The sequence below is a fragment of the Anabrus simplex genome, chromosome 2, assembly GCF_040414725.1.
Source record: "Anabrus simplex isolate iqAnaSimp1 chromosome 2, ASM4041472v1, whole genome shotgun sequence".
NCBI lineage: Eukaryota > Metazoa > Arthropoda > Insecta > Orthoptera > Tettigoniidae > Anabrus > Anabrus simplex.
Genome location: NC_090266.1, coordinates 1,143,873,966 through 1,143,901,745, shown reverse-complemented (window position 1 = coordinate 1,143,901,745; position 27,780 = coordinate 1,143,873,966). Strand labels below are relative to the sequence as shown.

General features: G+C 38.5%; 1 protein-coding gene across 1 annotated transcript in view; it reads right to left on the bottom strand.

Moving 5' to 3' along the window:
* Positions 1 to 27,780, bottom strand: part of rdgBbeta (cytoplasmic phosphatidylinositol transfer protein 1) — a 185,692-nt gene that overhangs the window by 145,891 nt on the left and 12,021 nt on the right. Inside the window, exon 2 of the mRNA XM_067139742.2 lies at positions 11,217 to 11,365. Within this exon, the coding sequence (XP_066995843.1) occupies positions 11,217 to 11,365 (149 nt within the window). The remainder of the gene's footprint in view (positions 1 to 11,216; positions 11,366 to 27,780) is intronic.

The following is a 27,780-nucleotide window of genomic DNA, read 5'->3' as shown; positions in this document are numbered from 1 at the left end:
TCAGAACTTGCCGGGCAGGTAAAGTCTTATCGGGCCCTCGAAGTGGCCGATAAATTACCCGCCGGGTAACGACGATTTATGCTGCCGATAGCGCTACCTGGGAGTGGTCGGACGGAAACATCCTTTTACGCGGAGTGCAAATTACGCGCTACTTTACCAGGAGGCGGTAGAACCGGCCCTGAATTGGTGGAAGCCCTTGGGAATAATGCCCTCCCATACCGTACGGTAGCATGGTGGATAGGAAAATTTCAGCAAGGATCTGTGGCAACCAGCGATCAACAACGCTTGAGATAGCCTGTCAGCGTGCGGACTGACGTGACACGTGACGTCATCAAGCAGCTCCTGGAGGAAAACAGACAATGGACACTACCGGAGTTAAAAGAAGTGGCACTGAGAAACACACACTTTGTTCCACATGGCAGAACAGTGAGCACAGAGTACTATAGGGACATCCTGGTGTGACAGGTAAGACACGACATTTGGGAGAAACGTGCAGATCTTGTGGACAGTGCAATCATACTGCACGACAACGCAAAACCACATAAAGCAGTGTGTGTAAGGCGGCAACTATGACTCTGGGGATTGGAAGAATTGGAGCACCCGCCATACTCTCCTGACCGTTTGCCCTGTGACTTTAATTTCAAACGAAAGGTAAACGAACCATTACCTGGTAGACGGTTTGCGACACGAGAGGACACTGCCAACGCTGTGCGAAAACAGATGATCTGATTCACGCGTGGTGTGGCAAAGGGTGATGCAGATGGTATTCAGTGCCTCCCGCATCGTTGGCAGCATGTTGTGAACGTTGCAGGGGACTACTTTTAGGGCCTTTAGACCCAGTTTTGTCATGTTAACTGTATGTGTACTGTACTGTAATGTAGGAGGTAATTATTTTGCACCATGAAACCAGTATTGTTCTGTACACTACTGTAATAAATATGTGAGGCACAATGTTCGTGTGTTCTCTAATGTCCACACATGTATTTCCCACCTTGTTCTTTCATCTCCATTTGTCACATTTTCCAACTGGGCTGACATCTGCAAGAAAGAAAATGGTTGCAATGACTTTTGCCCCAACCCTCGTATGTCACCATTTCACCACTTGATGATGGAGCAAAGTCTCCGAAACACATAGCAGAAAGAAATGATTTCATAAAACTTCTAACTTTTATTATCTCATAAAGAATTATTTCACAGTCACAGACAAGGTCTACATAAAAATATGGTTATGTTTAAAATTTTCACTTTGTCGGGAAAGTCAAAACATGCTCCTTAAATGAAGAAAAAAATTGAAATGCAGCATCATATTCTTAAACAGAAAGCATTTAGGTTCCAATTTTAGAATACCTTTTAACAGAAAATTCAATTTCTTACAAAACTGTACAAAAACTATTTTAATTCTCCTAGTCAATATGCTCCGTACGTATAGCACTGTGCTGCTGCGGGTGGATACTACGAGAAATACTTACAGGCATCTTCATCAACAGCTCACCATAAGAAGCTGGAATATGTGCGATATTTACACGCATTTATTCAATTATTTTACAGTGCTGTCTTTAGATGATTATTTTTTTTACTGTCACAAAGTTCCGACAGAATGATGTGCTTGTTGTTGGCTGCATTAATGGATACTGTAATGCAGAGCTTTCCTTCACGACCTCACGAAATGGATTTGAAAAGACGGTGGATCTTAGCAGTAAATCGCAAGAAGTGATTCAGGATTTGTACATTTATTTAAAACATAACAATTCTTTACAAAATGTAAAGGTTAACTATTAAAAACAAATTATTATAGCAATGTTAAATTTCGAAGTAAGCTACAATAGGCCATCTCTTTTTAAAGCACACACATCATAACATATACATTGTATTCTATTACCATAGTCTCAATGATAGCAATAATAATAATAATAATAATAATAATAATAATAATAATAATAATAATAATAATAATAATAATAATAATAATAATAATAATAATAATAAATAAGCAGGCCCACTCACAAAGAATGAGGGAAATTTGGGCTCTAAAGAAGGCCAAGTTCAGTGTCAAATGCAACAAGATATAACTAACGTGGTCCTTGATGGCCCCAGCGAATTATATATATATATAATATTATATTGAGGCTGTACCTTACTTATGGCCACGGCCGCTACCTTTCCCTTTCAAGCCCTTCCCATCGCTGCATCACCGAAAGCCTTCAGTGTGTTAGTGTTATACATTACTTAATATATTATTATTATCATTATTATTACAACAACATACTGCACTGTACTACAGACCACAATGTGAAATTTTATAGTATTCTGTCCCAACTCCACGAAATGGATTTAAAAAGACAGTAGACAAATATGATTATAGAAATAGGCCTCCCTTACACAATATCAATAGCTCACAGATATACAGCAATTTACGTACCGGTTCGTAAACTTCTGTCCTCACCCCGAGGTGGTGCAACTCTTTTCAAGCGACCCCTAATTAACATGAGTTGCATGTCCCTCATGTCAATCTTAAATTTCTGGCTGTATCGGAAATCAAGCCCGGGCCGCCGACGAAGGAAATTAGTAGCGCTAACCGTTATGTTACAGAGGTGGTCTTGATCATACTATAAATACAGACAATCATTTATCGGCAACGTTAAGAGATTCTGTTATTTTCTCCTCCCGCAACATTTTTGATAGTGTGCATTCGGTTCCAAAATCTGGAATTTCAATTGGTCCAACATCAAACCTGTACATTTTTATAAGAAAAAGGTCCTCTAAGCTCTTCTCCTTGTTGTATTGCTCTTTCCCCGTTTTTGAGATGCGAGGTCGCGACCATTCACAGGGTTGATCAGTACGCGAGGCGACATGTTCCAAGTAAACTGTATAAATAACAGCAGAAATACGCTTACATTTCATGGAAACATTTTTTTTCTGCAAGGCCTCCCTGGCAACATTAACCTACACTAACATGATAACGTATTAGAAATAGGTAAAGTATATTTTTCTGAAGACAGCATTGTTGAATGTGTACATGAACATTGATCTCGTTATCACCACAAATAATACATAAATTACTATGTTGTTTCTATCGTGAAATGGTAGTGTATCTAGTGAACTAACGTTTTTCTCTTACCATATTGGCAGTTATTTACTATGTTGCTATTTCCTGCGAACAGTTTTACTTGTAAATGTAATACATGACCACTTTTTGGAAGTTTGCATAATCTGGCTGATTGCTGTTGCATAAAACACTCTGAAATCCCACTGTTAATATTTAGTCAGCCATGGCAACACGCTGTGAGACGACAGAGATGTGTGCTGTGACCGCATTAACTTACAGTGTTCGCCACTCGCAGCGGTGCATTTTTCCCATCAGCGCACGGAGCCTATGCTATATGAATTGGTTCATACAGAAAGGGCTTCAGTACACTTCAGCTAATTGTTGGGAAATCAAGAAAAACTATCTGAATATTTTACTACCATAATATAAATGTAAAAATGGTTACTATTATATAAGGAATGCATATTAGGATTCCTCTGAACATATTTCATGAATTTATCATCAGTAGTTGAATTATACAGATTTTTAAAATCTTGTGGACTGATGACCTTTCTTTATAAAAATAAAAGAGGTTTACAATTTTTAGTATCATAATAGAAATGTAAAAATTGTTACCATCGAATAGACAAAACATATTAGGGCCCCACTGAACATATTTCAGGAATTTGTCTTCAGTAGTTGGAATTATACAGATTTTTTACAATCTTGTGGACTGATGACCCTTCTTGATGAAAGAGGTTTACAACTGAGTAGCATAAAAGTAGGGCTTCAGTCCCGACCAATGCCCTTCCTTTACAAAACGCTAACTTTCCAATCACAATATCACAGTGAAGGAGAGGCTGGACTGATCTCTTTTCTTTACCAAACGATGTGGTGATCATTCAAGTGAGAAATACAATGTTAACTCAATTTCGAAAAAAATATGACTGATGCCCTTTCTTTATGAACCAATTCATATATTTTATGTCCAATTAAGACTAAACTTCACACATAAATAGACATGTTTCGAACCGGCATTGGGTCATCCTCAGTAAGACATGTATGATCAATTAAAAACATAGGAAACACACAAAATGAAATGTTAGTTAAAAAGTTTTTTAAAAAGCATGATGAAATGTTGATCAATAAAACAGTCTTGAGCTGGAATTCTTTCAGTTTCAATGTTTTCGTTGTCCTTTGCTGTGGTTCAACTGATATCTGTATACTGTTGGCTTAGTTTTAACGATCAACATTTCACAGTTTTCTGATAATAATGGTCTTTGTTTTACGTCCCACTAACTACTCTTTTACGGTTTTTGGAGATGCCAAGGTGCCAGAATTTAGTCCCGCGGGAGTTCTTTTACGTGCCAGTAAATCTACCGACACGAGGCTGGCGTATATGAGCACCTTCAAATACCACTGGACTGAGCCAGGACCGAACCTGCCAAGTTGGGGTCAGAAGGCCAGCGCCTCAACCGTCTGAGCCACTCAGCCCGGCTCACAGTTTTCTAACTTTCATCATGCTTTTTAAAAACTTTTTAACTAACATTTCATTTTGTGTGTTTCTTATGTTTTTAATTCATCATACATGTCTTACTGAGGATGACCCAATGCCGGGCCGAAACGTCTATTTATGTATGAAGTTTCGTCTTAAATGGACGTAAAATATGTAGTACTGACTAGAAGGATTAAAATAGTTTTTGTACAATTTTGTAAGAAGTTCAACCAACAATACGGATTTAACACGAGATTCATAGTCTGTAATAAAGAAAATTCAATGTTCAATGTTATTTGTTTTACATCAAATTAACTACTTTTATGGTTTTCAGAGATGTCGAGTTGCTGGAATTTAGTCCAGCAGGAAGTTCTTTTACGAGCCAGTAAATCTATTGACATGAGGCTGATGTATTTGAGCACCTTCAAATAATACCGGACTGAGCCAGGATCAAACCTGCCAAGTTGGAGTCAGAAGGCCAGCGCCTCAACCATCTGCGCCACTCAGCCCAGCTTTTAACAGAAAAACATTTCATAACTTATTCAACTTAAGCAGTATCACTCATGTACTCATAGTGCCTTATAAACAAACTATAACAAGATACACAATAAGTTCATTGGGATTGGCAACAGCCAGCCATATCACACCCCCCTCGCATACATCACAAAATCCTCTCAACTAGCTAGATAGTTGAGCTTACCTTCAGACTTGTACGACTGCTCTCCAGGTACAGATATATACAGTATTACAAAAGCAGATAATAAATGATACCTTGCCAAAACTAGCCTGATCATTTCTTGGTGAGAAGCAAATGAGGGAGATATCAGAACAATGCCCATCCAATACTTCCTTGCTCATTGCCATAAGTTATAGACTACAGTACACGGATGTACAACAAAGGAGAAGTATGCGATATAAACCGCAAACAGAATATGCGTAGTGTTTCACAGAGATTGCAACCTAAGCCACTGTGTTGACAGAATAAAGACAGTGGGACTACAGAAAGCAATACAGATCCAACAAATGATGTACCAGTACTAAAACCTTTTTATTTCTTAGCATAAAGCCTTTCTCCATGAACTATCAATATTCAATATCTAATGAATCTGAATATCTATAAAAAGAAAGAAATACCACTGTTTTTTTAAACTGATTTCTCAAACTATGCCAAAGGGGAACAACTTTATTTAGAATACCATATTTGCCCGCATACAACTCGCACTTTTGGGACAAAAGATAAGTGTGAACATTTTCAGTGCGTGGTATATGCACGGATTTGCGTGCAAACAATCGTATTCCTGAAAAAAATAAATAACTTAATATTTACATTAAGCTATTGAAACAAGACAACTGACATACTTACCCTATTCATTGACACTGCCTTCAGTCACCGAGCTATTCTCGCGTGCATCATTCTGGTCACCATCCCATACTGCATCATCCTGACTTCCGTCCAACGCATTTGCAATGCCCATCTTCAAGAAACTCTTCACAATAATGTCTGTCGACACCATAACCCATGCCCGCAAAACCCAATCACACAAGAGTTCAGCTGACGGCCTCGTTATTTTGCCTGCTGGCGTCAGCTCATGCTCCCTTCCTGCCATCCATTCGGCATACAATTTACGTATGTTGTCCTTGAAGGGCTTGTTGACGGAAATATCTAAGGGCTGTACACAATGTGTGAGTCCACCAGGAATTACAATGAGATTCATTTCCTGAAGACGTTTCTTCGTGTCTTCCACCAAGCGTCCGCAGAAACTGTCCCAAACTAGCACTGCTGGGAGTCGAAGCAGTGCCCCTGCTGGCCATGCTCCCCACACCATACGGACCCAGTCCTGGATAAGAGCTGTATCCATCCATCCTTTCTCTTGAACCTGTACATGAATGCCTTAGGAAAACTTCGCTTTAGGCACTGTTTTTCTTTTGAAAATACCATACGGTGGCAATTTTCTTCTGTCTGCGGTTATTGCTAGCATGACAGTGCAAAGCTGTTTTTCACACCTAGTTGTACATACAAGCACGCTACATTCTCCCTTCTTGTTGATGGTGGTGTTGCATGGCTTGTCAAAGTTTATCGGGGTTTGATCTGCATTGCCAATTTGAGATAAGAGGTAATTGTTTTTCTTCCGCACTGCTATCACATGGCGATGAAAATCTACGATTTTGACGCTAAAATTGCTTGGCATTCTCTGGCAGAGAGATGTTCACCTCCGCAAACACAATTCCTTTCATGTCATGAATCTACAGATCCAACCTCAGCTCACTTTCAGATCTAAACAGCTAATTCCTCCCTTAACCGCTAGTTCGCGCGCTTTAAAATGTAGCATCTGGTGCGAGATACTAAAGCCATCATTTTGCAACTCTGTAATGTAATGAAGCAACTCGTCTTCCAGTTCAGGAAACTTATCAGTTTTCGGCCCTCTGAATTCCGTACGTGTTCGGTTGGTGGTTTCCAGTGCAGCTTTCTGTTTATGCCAGGAGCAAACATTAAACTCAGTCACACTGAATTCTTGACCCACAGCTCTGTAACTATGTTCTTCAGCATATTTTATCACTTCGAGTTTAAACCCAGCCGTATAACTCCCACATTTCTCCATAACTTAAAGATCAACCTACACAAGAAAACTTAAATGAGAAACAAGAATGAAAAGAGAAGACAGAATACTGGAACTTGTCGACAATACAACAAATGGACGACACCTAATACCGTGATCACTTGACTGCCTGGACAGGGAAACCCTCCAAGTCCACATGATCAGCTCTGCTGGACAGGTAGCGATAAGCATATGGACAAAGAAGGAAGAGTGAGAGGGATGGCCAAGTGTAACTGACTGGCTAGGAATGTGGCCTTGGGGCGGGGGTTCGCGAATTAGGTATTTTTGTTACAACAGATAGCCTCAACCATTCTGCAGGTAGAAAGAAATGCAGCTTCTCCTTGTACTGTCATGTACAAAGTACCATAACAGCAATTAGTACAGTCCCGAGATTTAATGTAGGCATGTCCACGGAATACCCAAACTTTATTTCGTGTATGTACCGTATGTCTTTACGGGCTGGTTGCATAAAGACATTGACCGGAGATCAATTTAGAACCTAGTTCTGAAAATGAACTGAGATTACGACTTTGTTGCATTGAATAGTACTGAACTCTGTTTACACATGTGCAGTTCAAATATAATCGGAGTTCAGAAAAGTGAACGTTGCAACACAGCAAAACAAACTAAGCACGAAATAGCTTTGCCCGTTGGATAATACTTAAATGGTGGGATTGAGCTGGCCATGACTGTCGACAAATGAACGTCTTTGCAGCATGTACTGGAATATCTTCATATATGCCTTTCTTGCAGCGAACACAAGTGAAGGAAAAACGGATATCCAACCTCCCTGTCAACTCTTGTTTTTTCCTGATCCCAACGGTATTAGGTTTGAGTAGCCTAATGAATCTTTCTTTTTCACAGCCTTCATGACCGTTCTCATTCTTTCATTCATTCTCTGAAGAATCGATTACTGTTAAAGGAGAACACAACACAAAAATCAAGTTGCCTCAGAATCAGAGTGTGTATCAGACAGTGTTCAACTATATATTTGCATTTGCTGTGCGCCGCACCGCAGGCCAGTGAACTAAGGAAACACGAGTAGCTGTGACGTCACTGCGCTGTAAGTGCTGAGCGAGCCATCCAGTTGATTATTGCAGTACGCGCTCAGCCGCTCTTCCGTTTACTTGATGTGTTGTTTATTATAATAGTGCGGTGACTGTCAAAATGCCTTCTTGTAGTGTGTACGGCTGTAACAACACGAGTAGAAACCGAAAGTGAAGAGAGAAAGAAATACATTTCCATATGTTTCCAAATCGAAGTAAGTCACCTCGAAGGTTTAGCAGTTGGGTACAAGCGTGGAAGGCCAGTATAAATAATCATTTATGGTGGTCAGCACAAACTTGTAATGGAAACAGTTCTGTGTTAATCGATAAATTTACGTCAATTTTGCACCACGTAAAAAATGAGCATAAGTGGTTAGAAAACAGTAAATGGAAATCCTGTGAGCACGATACATTAACGGATGAGGAAGAGAGAAAGAAAATGTGGATTAAAGGAAATTCAAGTTCATATGAAGCCCTGAAGAAAATAGTTTTAGACCAAATCTTTTTTAAAAGATGTAGAATATATAAAACACTACGTTCACACCAGAAGCCTAGAAAGTTATCACAACCTTCGTTTGAAATACGCTCCTAAAAGAGTTCATTTCTTGTACAGAGGCTTAAAGCTCAGTTCAGCGATTGCTGCACTGGAATATAATTGGAACATCAATAAATTGAAAGCTGGTATCAAAACTCAGTACTCAAAATCAACAGGAGCCTGGGTGATAAAATAGAAATATGAGGCGTCAAGCGATGGATGGAAGAAGGCAATAATGAATAAAATAAATCTCTTGCAAACTAACTATAGTAGAGCCTCACCTGAAGATCAAGCAATGGATCTGTCACTGCCTAAAAACATCGCTCCAATACCTCGACCTTCCAATGACGACCTGATCAAGAAGCACTTCTCACGATTTCACTCGCGACAATAAATGAGGTACCGTACTTCATGTCAAAATAATACATTATCTATATTTATCATACAAACACGCTTAGGAAACTCTTACATAACTCTACCGTTTTAATTTCATTTTTTCATTTACAGCCTGAAGCCCACATAGGTGCCATCGGGTTCCGGAAATGTGTTCCTTATGATGGTATGACAACTCTGCTCTTTTTACCAATCGCAGTTCATAACAAATAAAAGGCCAAGTTCTATTTGATGGATTTAAAGTTGTCAGTAAACGTTTCCTTAACATGTTCTTTGTTTTTAAGCTCATGTCATTGTCAATACTTCACGGTCTAAAATAAGCCTTGTAAACGAGGGATTTCTTGTTATACACATAAATTTCTCAGATTTCACTGCTTTTAGATTGTCTAATTCACAACAGCATACACTTTCTTCATCCGTATCCATGATGGTAAACTCATTACATTTACACCAAATTCGCGTGCCGGCACGGCCTGTAGTGTTTAGCATATCCATGTCAGGATCGCTATCTGAATGGTCATCAGCAAACGTCGTTCGTTCTGGCTCATATGGATACAGACAAATGATATTTACATCCATTATAAATAAAAATAAGCCCATTAACACTGGCAACAGAAGAAAACAGCAGTAGCAGATGGAGTGCGGGAAAAGACTGCGCGAGTTAATCCCAGCGTCAAGGCTGCCAGGTAGATTCTACAGCGCAGTGACGTCACGACCAGTTACTACTTCCGCACATAACTTGAGAATGGTTGGACATAGAGGCACCGGATTAACGGCATTGTTATAACATTCCCATAATACATATTTAGCAATGAATAACGAAATATGTGTTTTTGTGTTGTCGCATACAGCCCATTGCATGTCTGTTTTTGCTTTACAGTCGCTGTTACCTACAGCGATATTAAAGGATTTAAATCATACATTCGCTCATAGTGGTTTTATGACCACAGCAGAGTGAATACATAGCTGTCAGGAAAAGGTGATGCAACTCTCCATGTCAATAGTGAGCTCATGTTTCACACGTAGCGCGAATCAAAGTCTGAATACATTAAATTTTCTCGAGAAGTACTTGGATCTATTTTCGGAATAATCACAGTGCTGAACTTGTAATACTTGTAGATTTAAGGCTAGGTGTAGAAAACAGTGTAGTTCCATTTTAAAAACAAAGTTAATATCATTACCTCAGAGGATATTGATGCCATTCTATCCTGAACGGACCATATGTTATTTGAGATGGACAACTTAGCTGAATAACCCTCTATATCCCACTAATCAGACATCTGTAAAATATGAATGAGATAATGTAATATCGTAAGCCATTCATAGAGAGAATTATGTTTCACTGCATTAAAGAATCATAACATAGCTTATATATGGACAACAACTACAGCTAAGAATGTATTAGGTTAGTCTTTTATGTATTTTTTATGATTTATCGTAACAACACAGGTAATATTGTGTTCACAATCAGCTGTTCTATCTCGAACAAAAAAACAACTCCTTGAACTAAGATCAAAGAGTTTGATCAGAGAAATTTCTCCAGTCAAAGTTAATCCTAAGTCAGTGCGAACTTATTTCAGATTAACGTTTATACAACAAAAAAATCAGAGTTTAGCGAGAACTGAGATCCATTTAGTCTCTGCTTTAAAATCAAACGGTTTATGCAACCAGCCATATGACGTCAGAAATGAATGCGAGTTATGTGCAGGGATTTTTCCCCCTGCAATTTCAAATGTTAAAAATGAGGTGCGAGATATATGCGGTGGCAAGTTATATGCGAGCACATACAGTAACTTATATACAAATAAAGCGAAGCTGCTTCATGAAGGAGATGCAGTGTACGCAGTGTACTGATCAGTTATAGCGTATAAAAATAATGTGGATATTACATTACTTCAGCTCAAGAGCTTACATATCATTTTGTGTCACAAAATATTTCAATTGCCATAAATAGAGTAACGGATGACTGAGTGAAAGGGAGGAAGATACAGTAGAAAAATCAAAAGGAACACACAATAAGATAAACAAAACTATGCGATATTTTCAATATGCCTATCTTTCTATATATGGCTGAATTTACACTTGTTTGTTCCTTTCTATTACTCTATTACATAAATGTTATTACCTAGAAAGATGAATTCGTTTCTCAGTATACTGCCCTTCTCCATGAATAGGATCCTTGCAGGCAATATTCTCCACCACTTCAACACCTTCTCCAGAATCTGTCTGTTCATGACTATGCCGTGCTATCATGTACAGCTGGCCAATTTGATACTGAAATTCACGCACCACAAAATATCAATAAAAAATGAACCAAAGAAACAGTAAATATACTATGTTTGAAAGCAATTTCTCAATTATCTTATTACATTTCTAGCTAAAAAAATCCTGTCTGGAAACATTAAATCCATCATACAGTACAGTTCAAAGATGCATTATTAAAAACACTGCGAGAATAAAGAAATTATACTGTAAAGTGACCTGTGAAAATGCAAGTGGTCTAATATTTTTGATCAAATAATTAATACAATGAACTAGCAGCATTTGCCTGTTGTGAATGTGGGAAACCACAGGGCTGCCAACGGTGGGGTTCGAACCCACTATCTTCCAAATGCAAACTCATAGCTACGAGACCCAAATCTTGTAGCCAATACGCTCAGCAAAACTCTCAGCTACATTAATTCTAGAACTTCCAGATTATGCTAACAAATTGGAACTCCAGCAATGACATTTTTTTTCATAACATAACTAGTATGTCAGGTTAGAAAGCTGACTATGAACTGTCTAAGACAAAAATACACAGAAAAAAATGCTTTGTTGCAAACTGACAACTTTGCAAAATGTCCATAAAACTAAATAAAGTGTTCAATGCTAACAGGCTCTGTTACCAAAGGAACTCTTTTGATTTCAAGCAAAGTATGGAGAGAAAATGTAACACATGCATAGCCATTAGGGGAAATCAAACATATTCTCCATAAAAGACCATCCTTATGTTCATTTTATCTATAGCAAAATTACACCCAATATTCATAACCACCCCTGGATGAAGTTCCCCATAGCTTTCTGCATCAGTTATTGACCCCTTTCCTCTCTACATCATTTCTGTACAATATGACAAAGTCATATACAGAAAGCTAGGAACACATAACAGGACGAACACAATGACAGATGAATGTGGGAAGATGGCAAGAGGAGACAAGGTCAATCTGCACATCTTCGAAAAGACAGGTTTTCTTGTTATTAATCATAATATTGGAAAAGATTTCATTACAGTGTATAAGGCACACGGAACAGGAAGTGCAACCCACAACATTCCACAAGGCCAACAAATTGTGATTCATACACATGCCTTCTGTGATATCATATATATTTTACAAAAACTAGCACCTAACTTGATATCTCAAGCCTATGAGCAATTTAACTTCTATAGATTTGTTTTTATGTATGTAACTTATGTTAAGACAATGTATACTAAGTTTTAATCTGATGATTGTCCCCATTCATGAACCATTTGACATGTTGTCACTATATAACATTCCTTGTTGGATTTGGTAATGTTTGTATTGCATGATCAGCATGATATATGTGATTGTGTGACCAGCTGATGATGACCTAGAAAGGTCGAAACTAGTCCTAATTTTAATTTAATTGTATTTGTGCACAATATCAATACGGAATGAAACTTTTAGATTATGATTTCAAAGATGTTGAAAATTTATCGAACAACTCCTGAGGTAAATTATTCTAATCCTAATTCCTCTTCCTATAAACAAATAAGCCTATTTGTCTCAATTTGTCCTCCAGAATTCCAACTCTTATCTTCATATCATAATCATTCCTATGTCATTCCACGCTATCTCTCCGCTGACAGCTCGAAATATACCCCTTAGTTGAGCCACTCGTCTCCTTATTCTGAAGTCTTCCCAGCTCAAAGTTTGCAACATTTTCGTAACATTACTCTTTTGCCAGAAATCACCCAGAACAACTTGTGATGCTTTTCTTTGGATCTCCTCCAGTTCTCAAATCATGTAATCCTGGCGTGGGTCCCATACACTGGAACCATATCCTAACTGGAGTCTTACCAGTGACTATATGACCTCTTCTTCACATCCTTACTACAATCTCACAATACCCTGGTAACAATATGAAGAGATCTCAGTGTTCTCTCTAGGACCCGCCCAGCCATTTTTACAAACCGCCCGGCTAACATAACCTAGATATGTGCTAGTTAGATAATATTAATACATATTTGAGTCGTTGGGAGTTCCAAATTAAAATGTAGGCCTAAATACTGTAAAACTATTATTTTAAATGATAAATCTTCGTTACTGTCAGCATAACTGCATCAATTATATCGGAGTTTAAATATTTAACTTGACTATCATGTAGTGTCATGAGCGAGTGTGTCTGGATTGGCGTGGAAACCCAAGCGAGCACTCATTTCGCATGACGTCACAAACCTGTCGGGCATTCCACAGCAACAGATTGGCGAGCCCCGGTGCTATGTGATTATGAACGAGTAGTAGAACACTAGAAGTTCAAAACACTCTTATGTCTAGTTCAGGATTATAACACTGAAATATATTAATTTTGCTATAATAATGTTTATCTGTCTCATATTACTGTTGATGCACCAAGGGAAATACATTCAAATTCCATCACATTAATTTTTTACGTAGTATTCCCCGCCTGACTACTCATCCCTGCAACCCGGCTGACGAAAATTTCTGGGGAGAACTCTGGATCTGCTTTATCTTCGATTCCAATTCTTTACTCATATCATCTATGTATGTAAGAAAACAAAGGACCAATAACACTTCCTTATGGGACCCATGTCTTAATTATTACAGGATCCGGTAATGTTTCACCTATTTTATATCCAAATTTTATTTTCTACTAATTTAGCCACCCATTCAACCATTCTTTTGTCTAGTCCAATAGACCTCATTTTCGTCAGTAGTCTCTTATGATCTACCCTATCAAGAGGCTTGGATATGTCAATAATGTTACAGTCCATCTGACCAACTGAATCTAAAATATCTGCTATATCTTGCTAGAATCCTTCAAGTTGATCCTCACTGGAATAAACTTTCCTAACCCCAAGTATCTCCTATCAAACAAGTTAATAACTTCACAAACATGTCTAATAAAATCAGAAAGAATGCCTCTCCCAGAGCTTACAAGCAACACACGTCAAGCTGACTGGTCTGTAATTACCCACTTTATGTTTGTTGGGTGAACTTAATTCCTTTAGTAAATGTTATCGTAGTATGTTGGTAACTGTATAAAAATAAGTGCATTATTGTAATTCAAGACGTCGGAAAGTGAAGCTCACATTTATTTCCTGGTCCTCGCAGCCCGGGTGAATTTGTCATAACTCCTATAAACCAACAAGATGGAAGGTCTTAATGATTGGGTAACTCAACCTTCACAATACTGTACAATATTATTACTTTTTATTTTATTTTAAAAAGAGACCTGTTTAGTCTCTTCCCTGTGCAGTGTTCTCCCCAGAACTATTTTAATGGGCGCACCGCCCTACAGTTTTTACAGACCGTCCGGCTAAGATAATCTAGATATGTATTTGTGCTAGTTACACAATATTAATACATAGGCCTATTTGAGTCATTAAGTGTTCCAAATAGAAATGTAAATGCTGTAAAATTGTTTATTTAAATGATGAATCTTTGTTATTGTCAGCATAAATGCATCAATTACATTGAAGTTTCAATATTTAGCTTGATCATCACGTAGTGTCATGCATGAATGGTGTCTGTATTAGTTTGGATAGCATGCGAGCACTCGATTCCGCCCGACATCACAAACCCATATGGCATTCCACAGCAACCGAGTAGTAAGTTTCGGTGTTCCACGATTGTGAACGAGCAGTAGAACACTAGAAATTGAAAATACTCCATTTTGTCCTATTCGTAATAACAACACTGTAGTTCAATTCCCGACTACTCATTCTTACCACCCAGCTAACGAAAATTTCTGGGGAGAACACCGATGTGAGACATCTTCAGCCTATATATAATTATAATAAAAGACACAGGACATTCTTGGTAAAAATAAAAACGTATGGTTATGAGGGTATTGATGGTTTGTAGTAAGGATGTGACCAAGAGAGCGTATACGTCACTGGTAAAAGTCCAGTAAGAGTATGGTTCCAGAGTTCCCACTTCGTTTTTTTAATCATGAAATAAACACCAGATCTAAATTCTCAAATTCAGGAGCCTACAAACTGACCTGCACCCACTGCCCAGCTAGTTATGTTGGACAGACAGGACAAAGCTTCTCTGTTTGTTACTTAGAGCATGTTAACACCAAAAAATATGGTAGATTCTCAGCCATGAGCAGTCACATGTGTCTGTAATCATAAACAAAGGGGCTCTCCTTAATATTTTTATTGACATCGACCAAAGAAGTAACCCCAACAAGAACCGCAATGAAATCTATGAAACTTATGAACATCCTCTTCAAGGAAATCATAAAACTTTTTTTTTTTCAGAATAAAAACAATTCGAACAATTCAAATTCTTACATCACAAACATTATAATAATATTTATAAAACCACCTATTCAAAAACCATACAATATTATTATAATATTTGTGATGTCCGGCTCCATGGCTAAATGTTTAGCGTACTGGCCTTTGGTCCAGAGGGTCCCGGGTTCGATTCCCGGTCAGGTCGGGAATTTTAACCTTCATTGGTTAATTCCAATGACTCGGGAGCTGGTTGTATGTGCCGTCTTCAGCATTAGAATTCAACACAGGTAGGGCCCCATTTTCATAGACACGCAGGTCGCCTATACGGCGTCAACTCGAAAGACCTGCACTCGGCCTCTTCGGAGGCCACACGCCATTATTATCATAATATTTGTGATATAAGTCATCATCAATACGGAACAAAAATGAGAATAGTTACTTGAAACTTCAAATTCTTCTGCTCCCCTCTACTCGACTCCTCCTACTACCACTCGCCTCCGCTCTGGAACTCTATGCTCCCAGCAAATATATCCACAAGATCAACAGTTTTTTAATATGATTTTTAAATGCTTCCCCAACAATAAGAACAAATATAGCAATTACAAATGCCATTTATGTAAGTATTATTAAGGAAACTTTTTAGAGAGAGAGAGAGAGAGAGAGAGAGAGAGAGAGAGAGAGAGAGTGTGTGAGTGAGTGTGTGTGTGTGTGTGTGTGTGTGTGTGTGTGTGTGTGTGTTAAGATAATATTTTACAATTTTAATTATTTATGTTTTAGTGTAAATTGGTATTCCCTTAGAGCATAAGAAATTTTGTTTTGAGATATCAAGTTCGCTGGTGAAGAGAGCGGGCCACCCCATAGGATATAAACTTCATGGTTTTGATCCGTATTGTACTGTGATAATAATACAAAGGTAATCCCAAAAAGAAGGTCTATTTTCTTATAAATACATAGACCTGTTTATTTCTACAATGGTTTACATCATTTTACAGCTTGAACATTAGGTATTTTTCTACATAATCACCATTTCGGTCAATGCATTTTTGTAGACTCTGTGACAGTTTTTGTATGCCCATGTCATACCAGCTTGCAACCATGCTGTTCAGGAAGTTGTGACCGGCGCTTCCGGAAACCTCAGGAACCAAAGTGCAGAGATCATCCAGGTTGATCCGCCGATCTTCACACATGATTTACTGAATCTTCACGACTGTCTCGATGGAAATTGATGGTCTCGTGCTCCTGTGTTCGTTCACTGTGAATTTCAGTTCAACCGGCTGCAAACTCTTTACACCACTTACGAACACTTTTGACATCCATGCATGACTCACCAGACACTTCCGTTAACTGGCGATGGATTTCAGTCGGTTCAGTACCTTTTGCGTTCAAAAACCAAATAACTACAAGCACTTTGCACTTGGCGGTAACATCCGATGGGAGCTCCATTCTCAACGGCTGCCAAGATAAGACTGAGTGCCTCAGTGCGGCGTGCGCATGTTTATATGCGAGCGTGGGAAACACTCTTCACAATATTGTGACCAACAGCCACACGAACAGAGTTCTGTGTTTATAAAAAAATAGGAGACCTTATTTTTGGGATTACTCTCGTAATTACTAAATTAATGTGGTAATTGTCCACTTTTTTCAATACTATAATATGCAATATTATTGAATTACGTTACTAAACTAGGGACTAGTTTCGGCCTTGGTTGGCCATCTTCAGCCTTAATGTAATACATCTAATAACTAAAATATGTACAAACACACAATTGACATAAAAAACTAATGTACAAACACATAATTAACAATAAAATCTGGGATGAACTACACTAAATTCTAAGCATCTGGAGTATGCTCATCATCCAGACTCTTTCTTGTATTAATATTCATAGAATCGTTAGTTCCATCACTGCTAATCATTACAATTTCAATTGCAAAACGGGAACTGGTAAAGTTGATTCTGTAGTCGGATCAGTCATCAAATCTACTTGAATGGTGTTAGCAGTATGCAAGCCACTGGACGCCGCTGTAAATAACCACCAGCTGACGTAGAACTGCTAGACGGTGTTTCCACATCAACCAACGTAAATTAAATGAAATGTTCCCGTAGTGCTTGATAAAATCATGCTGAAATGCTGTTGGACATTGTCAGGACGGCACATGAAGATATGGTTAAAACAGACACATTCTTAATCTGTATCTGGTATAAATTCGCAATTCATTGCGGTATCCATGAAGTTAACCTGAATAAATGATAGATACAATTGGATAAAATGAATCAAAAGAAGGAAAGAGAGAGAGCGTGTTAGTCAAATGGCATAGGTTATATGAGACTCACCTCTTGTTGCAGCATGTGGTGCGTGGCGTATTGTTGTGTGCCTTATACTAACGGTTGTGAGATTCAAAGGAAAAGGAAGGGGTGAGGGGATGGGGCAAGGGGAGAGGTCGGGGAAAGGGGAGGGGGTTGGAGGAAGGGGAGAGGGGGAATTAAGGCGGGGCCGAAGGATGTGGGAAAAGAGATGGCTGCTGAGGAAAGGTGCTGTGAATATTATGAAAAACTGAATTATGACTTGTTGGTTTGACTTATCTAAAAATGGAAATTAGAAGGTCAAATAGGATATTTGGCTTTTCTGAAATGTCATTAAGATTATGATTCGGGTTAAAATATTGATCTGTATGTATGAAGCAGCTTTCAGTAATAAGGGGTCCTTTGTTGATTTTGAGAATTTCCATACCTTGTTTTATGACTGTGAATTCGTGATTATAATCATGCATATGCTGTCCTACAGCTGAAAATTTACTGTACTTCAGGGCAAAGACGTGTTCCGAGTACCTTATATTAAAATTCCTCCTGGTCTGGCCGACGTAAGAAGAATTACAACTGTTGCAAATTATCCTGTACACTCCTGATTTTGAAAAACTATTGAACTTGTTTATGGATGTGGCATTATGTAAGACTCGTGCATACTTATTGTTGGTTTTAAAAACTACTTTTACATCGTGCTTTTTGAAGATGTTGGTGACTTTGTAAATTTGTTCGTTGAACGTAAAGATAGAAAGGAAGGAGTTGTTTTGTTTATCTTTATTCAAAGTGGTAGAGGGGCGATATTTATATTTATTATTTTTTCAATAAAGAAACTGTTGTATCCATTAGATTTAGCTATATTACGAATGGTGTTCAACTCATTTTTGAGGTCTCTTTTAGACATTGGAACATTGAAGGCTCGGTACACCATGCTGTTGTACGCTGCTCGTTGGTGAATTTGGGGGTGTGAAGAATCTTGACGGATTGTAGCGACTATTTGGGTGGGTTTACCGAAAATCTTATATCTTAAGTACTGTAGCTTGGGTGCCTGATAATAGTAAAGTCTAAAAAATTAATTTTCCGTTCAAATTCGGATTCAAGTGTGAATTTTATTAGCGGGTCAATGTTATTTAGATTAATGAGGGTGGTAGCAGCCTCTGTGATGCTCTCATCCATAATTACTATGGTGCCATCTACATACCCAGAGAAGGACGTTGTTAAAGTTATTATCAATTTTGGTGTGTTCCAAAAAAATCCAAGTAGATCTCAGCTAAGATACCAGAGGCAGGCAATCCCATAGCCAATCCTTCTTGCTGATAAATAACATTATCGAAAGTGAAATAATTGTTGCTTATAACTAATTTAAGCAGACATGAAATCCTGTATTTCTAATATACTGTACTTAGGCTGCTGTATTTGCTTAAATTGATTTTAATGATGGGGTATACCTTGGAGATTTGTACGCTAGGATACATGTTTACAATATCGAATGAGTGGAGAGAATGATTGGATTGAATGTTAAAATTTTTTAATTTATCGATCAATTCTTTAGTGTTTTTGATGGATTTGTTCTACAAAAAATTATACTTCCTTCTTAAAAATCTCTGAATGACATGTGATGCTTTATATAACGGATTTGGTCTATAGTTAATGATCGGGCGAATGGGGTCGCCTGTTTTGTGTATCTTGAGGAGGACTTTGGCGGTGGGTAAACCTGGGTTTAAATGACTTAATTTAGTTTTCTCTTGATCTGTCAATAGATATGAAGTATTTCTGAGGGCCTGCTTAAGTTGATGTTGGATTCTTGGGGTAGGGTCCTACTTTACTGTAGAGAATGAGCTATCTTTAAAAAAAAAAAATCGATTTGTTTTGCCTACATATTCGTTTTTGTCCATTATGACGGTAGTGTTACCTTTATCTGCTTTCGTAATTATAAGATTATTATCACTGATTTTCTTTTTATTTTGTATTTTTCTTTTTGTATTTGCTTTTGTATGAGAATCGAATCCTTGTACCTATTGTCATGAGTAGTAAGGGGTGAATTATGAGAGTTAATATTGTTTTTTGGGTTAAGAATGGAGTTTAATTTTCTTTTTACTTCAATTCTTACTTCGTCTTGTTCATCTGGTGGCAATTTGCTAATGGCTAATTCTGTTTCTACTGTTGTAGTGATGGCTGTATTCAGAGTGTTAAAATTAGGCCAATTGTTTAGGGCCCCTGGCTAAAATGGAACTTTCGTCTTCATTCAATGGTACCTTGGATACATTTATGATCAGAGGGTGGAATTGGTTGGGCATATTAGGCCTAGTGTTTTTGTTGGTTTCTTTAGCATAGTTAGTGTTGAGTTTAGAGTTCATTAACGTATGCAGCTTTTTCTCTAGATTTTGTTCTTTCTTTGATAATACAATAAATAATCTATTGTCAACCTGGGCTTGAAATAGGTTCCAGTGAGCATCAGAAAGTAAGCTTGTAGTTTCAAGGCGAGTCTCATAATCTATGGTTAAAAAAGGACTTTTTCTTGTACAAAAATCTGATCTCCTCTCTCAGCCAAATTTTATTTGTTCTAGTTTGGGTTTTATTCATTTGAAAAGAAGAACGATGATTCTTAAACTTGCTTATAAGAAAGTTTGGTGTCAAATTGTGAGCAATACACTATTTGGGAAATTTGATGTCTTTGCCTAATTTGGCTATTTTGACGTTAAGACCAAAATATAATTTATACCAGCCACAAATTAAGAATGGGTCAGTTTTAACCATATCTTCATGTGCCATCCTGACAATGTCCAACAGCATTTCTGCATGATTTTAACAAGCACAACGGGAACATTTCATTTTATATACGTTGGTTGATGTGGAAAAAGGGTTTATGAAAAAAGTTAAAGGAGAAAAATGCTTTAGAAATTATTTTGCAGTAACTTTTGTTATACAAAAAAATCTGATAACATTTTTTAAAATCCCCATCTCCTCTCTCCAACACCACTCAAGTTGATTTGGTGATTGATGATCCGACTACAGAATCAACTTTACCAGATCCAGTTTTGCAATTGAAATCGTAATGATTAGCAGTGATGGAACTAACAATTCTATGAATATTAATACAAGAAAGAGTCTGGATGATGAGCATACTCCAGATGCTAAGAATTTAGCATAGTTCATCCCAGATTTTTATGTTAATTATATGTTTGTACATTAGTTTTTATGTCAATTGTGAGTTTGTACATTTGTTTAGTTAATAGATGTATTACATTAAGGCTGAAGATGGCCAGCCAAGGCCAAAACTAGTCAGTAGTGTAGTAACATAATTCAATAATATTGCATATTATAGTATTGAAAAAGGTGGACAATTACACGACATTAATTTAATAATTATTATAGTGGGCCACCTCTCGAAACATGTACGAGTAATAAACATGTAAACTTACGAATTCTATAATAAATACTGACAGGGCAGACCAACAACTAACCATGGTATTTTTCATCTGTATGTATGTTCATTCTATCATGAAAAAAAAAAGAAAAAAAAAACACTGCAGATAAGCTCACCAGACAAAAAATTTGTCAACCTAGTGGCGCACAAACAGATGGATTGTTAAGCCCGTACAGTGTTGTTTGAGTCATCAGTCCATAGACTGATTTGATGCAGCCCTCCATGCCACCCTATCCTACGCAAACCTTTTCATTTCTACGTAACTACTTCATCCTACGTCTGCTCTAATCTGCTTGTCATACTCAAACCTTGGTCTACCCCTACTGTTCTTACCACCTACACTTCCTTCAAAAACCAACTGCACAAGTCCTTGGTGTCTTAAGATGTGTCCTATCATTCTATCCCTTCTCCTTGTCAAATCGATCTCCTCTCACCTATTCGATTCAGTATCTCTTCATTTGTGATTCGATCTATCCATCTCACCTTCAGCATTTTTCTGTAACACCACATTTCAAAAGCTTCTATTCTCTTTCTTTCTGAGCTAGTTATCGTCCAAGTTTCACTACTATGCAATGCCACGCTCAACATGAAAGTTTTCAAAAACCCCTTTCTAATTCCTATATCAATGTTTAAAGTGAGCAAATTTCTTTTCATAAGAGAGCTCTTCCTTGCTTGTGCTAGTCTGCATTTTATGTCCTCCTTACTTCTGCCATCGTTAGTTATTTTACTACCCAAGTAACAATATTCATCTACTTCCTTTAAAACTTCATTTCCTAATTTAATATTTCCTGCATCACCTGCCTTCGTTCGACTGCACTCCATTACTTTTGTTTGGGACTTATTTATTTTCATCTTGTACTCCTTACCCAAGACTTCGTCCATATCACTCAGCAGCTTCGAGATCTTCTGCAGTCTCAGATAAAATAACAATATCATCGGCAAATCTCAACGTTTTGATTTCCTCTCCTTGGATTGTGATTCCCTTTCCAAATTCCTCTTTGATTTCCTTTACTGCCTGTTCTATGTAAACAGTGAAGAGAAGGGGGGACAAACTGCAGCCTTGCCTCACTCCTTTCTGGATTGCTGCCTATTTTTCAAAGCCCTCAATTCTTATCACTGCAGACTGATTTTTATACAGACTGTAGATAATTCTTCGTTCTCGGTATCTGATCCAAATCACCTTCATAATCTCAAATAGCTTGGTCCAATCAACATTATCGAATGCGTTTTTCTAGATCTACGAATGGCATGTACGTGGGCCTGTCCTTGATTCGATCCCCTAAGATCAGACGTAAAGTCAGGATTGCTTCACGTGTTCCTACATTTCTTCTGAAACCAAATTGATCTTCTCCCAACTAAGCTTCAACTTGTTTTTCCATCCTTCTGTAAATAATACGTGTTAAAATTTTGCAGGCTTGAGATACTAAACTAATGGTGCGGTAGTTTTCACACCTGTCAGCACCGGCTTTCTTGGGAATAGGTATAACTACATTCTGCCAAAAATCGGATGGGACTTCTCCTGTCTCATACATCTTACACACTAATGGAATAACCTTTCCATAATGCTTTCTCCTAAGGCAGTCAGTAATTCAGAAGGAATGTCATCAATTCCAGGTGCCTTGTTCCTATTTAGGTCTCTCACAGCTCTGTCAAACTCTGACCTCAAAATTGGGTCTCCCATCTCATCAGCAACAATAGCCTCTTCTTGTACCAGAACCAAATTATCTACATCTTTACCTTGACACAACTACTGGATATGTTCTTGCCATCTTTCTGCTTTGTCTTCTTTCCCTAGAAGTGGCTTTCCATCTGAGCTCTTAATATTCATACACCTAGATTTCCTTTCTCCAAAGGTTTCCTTGATTTTCCTGTATGCAGCATCTACCTTTCCCAGGATCACACAACCTTCGACATCCTTGCACTTTTCCTTCAGGCATTCTTCCTTAACTACCTTGCACTTCCTATCCACTTGATTCTTTAATCACCTGTATTCTTTTCTGCCCTCTTCCTTTTCTAGCATTCTTGTATTTTCGTCGTTCATCAATCAGGTCTAGTATCTCCCGAGTTATCCAATGATTCTTAGTTGAGCTTTTCTTCCTTCTGAACATCTCTTCAGCAGCCCTACTGACTTCATTTTTCATGACTATACACTCTTCCTCTATTGCGTATCCTTCAGCCTTTTCATTTAGCCCTTGTGCCACATGTTCCTTGAAACAATCCCTCATACACTTTTCTTTCAACTTGTCTAGATCCCATCTTTTTGCATTCTTTCCTTTCTTCAATTTCAGATGGCATTTCATGACCAAGAAGTTGTGGTCAGAGTCCACGTCTGCTCCTTGGAAAATATTCCAATCCAACACCTGGTTTCTGAATCTCTATCTAATCATAATGAAGTCTATTTGATACCTTCCAGTGTCTCCAGGTCTCGTCCACATATACAGCCGTCGTTTGAGGTGTTTGAACCTGGCCTGCCACTGCATTCCAGTCTCCCATCACAATTAGATTCTTGTCACCTTTTACATATTGTATTAAATCTTCTATCTCTTCATATGTTCTTTTGATTTCCTCATCATCCACTGAACTAGTAGGCATATAGACCTGCACTATTGTGGTGGGCATTGGTTTGGTGTCTATCTTAACGACAATAATTCTTTCACTATGCTGGTCGTAGTAGCTTACCCGCTGCCCTATTTTCTTATTCATTATTAAACCAACTCCTGCATTTCCCCTGTTTGATTTTCTGTTGATAATTCGGTAGTCGCCTGACCAAAAATCCTGTTCTTCCTGCCAACTTACTTCACTTATACCAACTACATCTAAATTTAGTCTATCCATCTCCCTTTTCAGATTCTCTAACCTACCACAACGATTCAAACATCTAACATTCCACGCTCTGACTCGCAGAATGTCAGTATCCATCTTCCTGATGATCGCCCCCTCTTGTGTAGTCCCCACCCGGAGATCCGAACGGGGGACTAGTTTACCTCAGGAATATTTTACCCGGGAGAAAGCCATCATCAGTACATCATTCATAGAGAGAGAGAGCTGCATGTCCTCGGGGGTTAGTTACAGCTGTAGTTTCCCGTTGCCTTCAGCCGTGTAGCTAAGGCTGCTAACCCCCTTTCGATGAACCATTCATTAGTTTGGTCTCTCAACAGATACCCATCCGATATGGTTGCACCTGCGGCTCGGCTATCTGCGTCATTGGAACACGCAAGCCCCCCCACCACGGTAAGGTCACATGGTTCATAGAGGAGGAAGCCTGTACAGACGGCGCAGCAAACAAATCCGCACTCAACCACACACGCACTGCCTCTGCGTGAGCATAAGGTAGTAGCGATCAGTGAGACATTGATATTTCAAGCAGACAGTGTACGTAAACAGGGGTAGATGTAAGGATGTGGGAGTGGCAAAAGAGGGCAAACGTGTTTGGCCATGCCCATAGCCATATGGTGTGTGAAGTTGCTGAATTTGTTGGTGCTTTGCAGCAGACTGTTCAATGTGACCACAAGCAGTGGTGTACCACACGTGACCACGAAATACGTCGTCAGAATTGTGGTCGGAAAAAGATCCTGACTGCGAGGGACCAGACACGCTTCACAGCTTGTGAATCAAAATCACTCCAAATAAGAGAGGAATTGCTGCAGTCAGTGAATGAAGGTCCATCTCAACCTGTTAGCGAGAGAACATTTGGAGTTTTCATCTCACAAGAGGCCATTGCTCACACACACACACAAAGCTGGACGCCTACAATGGACTAGAAATCATCAACGTGGACAGTAGCTGACTGGTGGAACGTAATGCGGTCTGACAAATCAAGTTTTTGCCTGTATTCCAATGATGCACGACGCTGAGTGCACTGAAGGCCAAATGAAGCATTTCATCCTGGATGTGGGCAAGGTCAGGTTCAAGCTGGAGGTGGGTCTGTGATGTTTCCAGGGTTTTTAGTGTCATGGATTGGGCCTGCTCATTGAGGCGACCACTAACAGGAACCAGCATGTTTATTTAAATATTCCAGATGATCAAGCGTTGCCTTTCAGTCAACATCTGCATGATGAATATGCTATTGATACCCCAATTTTTCAACACGACAACAACAAAGTTCAACGGGCTGGACGCATATGTGATTGGTTTTATGAACACTCCCCCACCCTATTACATCTTGATTGGCCTGCAAAATCACCTGACTTGAACCCCACTGAAAATCTATGGGACATGTTGGAACAGCTGGTAAAACGCAGACATCAGCATCCCCGCTATTTGGTGAAATTGTGCAATCAAATCCTCAGCGAGTGGCTTAACCTGGATGTGACGTACATGCACAGCCTTGTGGACTCACTTCCTCACCAAATCCAAGTGGTTATCAAGTCCAGAGGCGGAGTTACACGGTATTAAATGACGCTTGTAATGATTTCTCCAGGAGTGAGTAATATTTTTGTATGAAACTAAGTATTTAGACTACGGTAGGCCATGATTAAAGTTTAGGAGACCTTTATTTGCAAAATTCATATTTGAACAATACCTTATAAGGAAGCGTGAAATACAAACTTTAAAAAAATCTGCCTTAATATTGGGTTTATGAAAATGTGTTAAAGCAGAAAAATGCTTTAGAAATTAATTTGCAGTAACTTTTGTCATACGAAAAATCTGGTTTTTCTAAAATCCCCATCTCCTCTCTCCAACTGTCTTGCAGTGAAAACAGCCCATATGCATCAGCCTGCCAAGGACCACCCACATGATCGTTCCTAGCTGCAATCTCAACCAAACACATTTACATTATGGCTACATGAAGCTGCCACTGCTTCTTTTAAATTAACTTATCCATGTGTGTTGCAAGAGCTCAAACTTCTTTCTCTATTTCAAAGGTAGCTGAAGACATATGAGACAGTAGTAGAGATATGGCGCTCAACAGCTCCTCCCAGTCTATTCCCCTCCCCAACTGTCCGCCAGTGAACAGCCCAATCGCGTTCTCCCTTTCCAGTTTAAATACCTGCAGTTTCCACTAAGCGCCTACTTTGTGACGATTACCAACAAATATGAAGGGATACATGCTCCACGTTGCAGACATAAATGTGTGCTTCTCCTATTGACATTTCTATGTCACCTGCTCCCTGGTCAGCATCAGACCTACACTTTTTATTTGTACACCAGAGGGTACCACAAAAAATGTTGTCTACCAGACAAGTAGGGGTAATTTGTGTAAGGAATTACTGTGTTATCCAGTAGTGCAATTTTTAGTTGTTGTACCCTGATTCTCTTGAACCCATCAAGGGTTCAAGTAATAAAATTAACTACAAGAAGGTCAGAAGATAACTCTTCCCATCAGAGACCGACATGAACCTCAAGCTGGCTTACATGATTGACTGAGCCAACCTCATTGGTGCAGACCATTCACAGTTGTTCTGTTGGCAAAATAATAAGTTCAAACCTGCCCGAGGCTAGTGGCATCTGAGAGAGATTAAATCAGACAACCCCAGGATGCCTTCATACATGATAAAGAACACCTGCAGGACAAAATTCTGCCATCCTAGTGCTCATAAAATCTACAGCAATAAAGAAAAGATGCCAAATAAATATTATTCATTCAACTTCGCTAAGCGGCCAACTAGGGACATGATAAGCCTCACTTTACATTCTGGCATTTGATTTTTCACTTGATCCACATCGCCTTCATTAGCTGTGTTTAGCAAGAAGTTCTTCTATCCATTTAGCACCAGTTGCCCGTTTTTCGTCCCAGTAAGTCCCAAAAATCTTGATGGCTGCTCTGAAAATATTTCAGTCTTGTGCATCTTCTGCTTGTAGGCCCAGTTCTTTAAGATCATTTTTGACCTTAACGTACCATGGCATTGCTGTTTTTGGTTTTGAGTCAAAACTGAAGATACTTTTCGTCCATCGAGAGTAAATCATCCGTCGTATATGACCGTAGAAGCCAACTCTGCCTTTACGTATTGTGTCCGTGATCTTCTCTATCTTAGAGTATACTTCTTGCCTGGATTTTCTAATGTAGATGCCATTTTTGTAGATTGGGCCAAGTATTGTGTGTAGGATCTTTCTTTCCTCCCTAAATCCACAAGCAAACATTTCTCGGAGAGGATAAGGCATTCACTTGCATACAGCGATACTGGTTTGATGACAGTGTTGTAGTGGTGAATTTTTGTGTTCACGGGAAAGCACTTTTTGCTGTATATGTTGCGGGTTGTTTGGAAAGTGACTTTCATTTTCTTGATTCTTGCTGCTATGGTCTCTTTTTGTCAAGTCCATTTTGCTGAATCCATTTCCCAAGATATTTAAATTTACTAACACGGTTTATCGTTCCATATTTGGTGTTTAGTTGTGCCGTATCATCTTTGATATTCGACATTACTTCTGTCTTTTGAAAGAAAATTTGTAAACCTGTTTATTATTATTATTATTATTATTATTATTATTATTATTATTATTATTATAGATAATTACCAAGCAATTTGGCT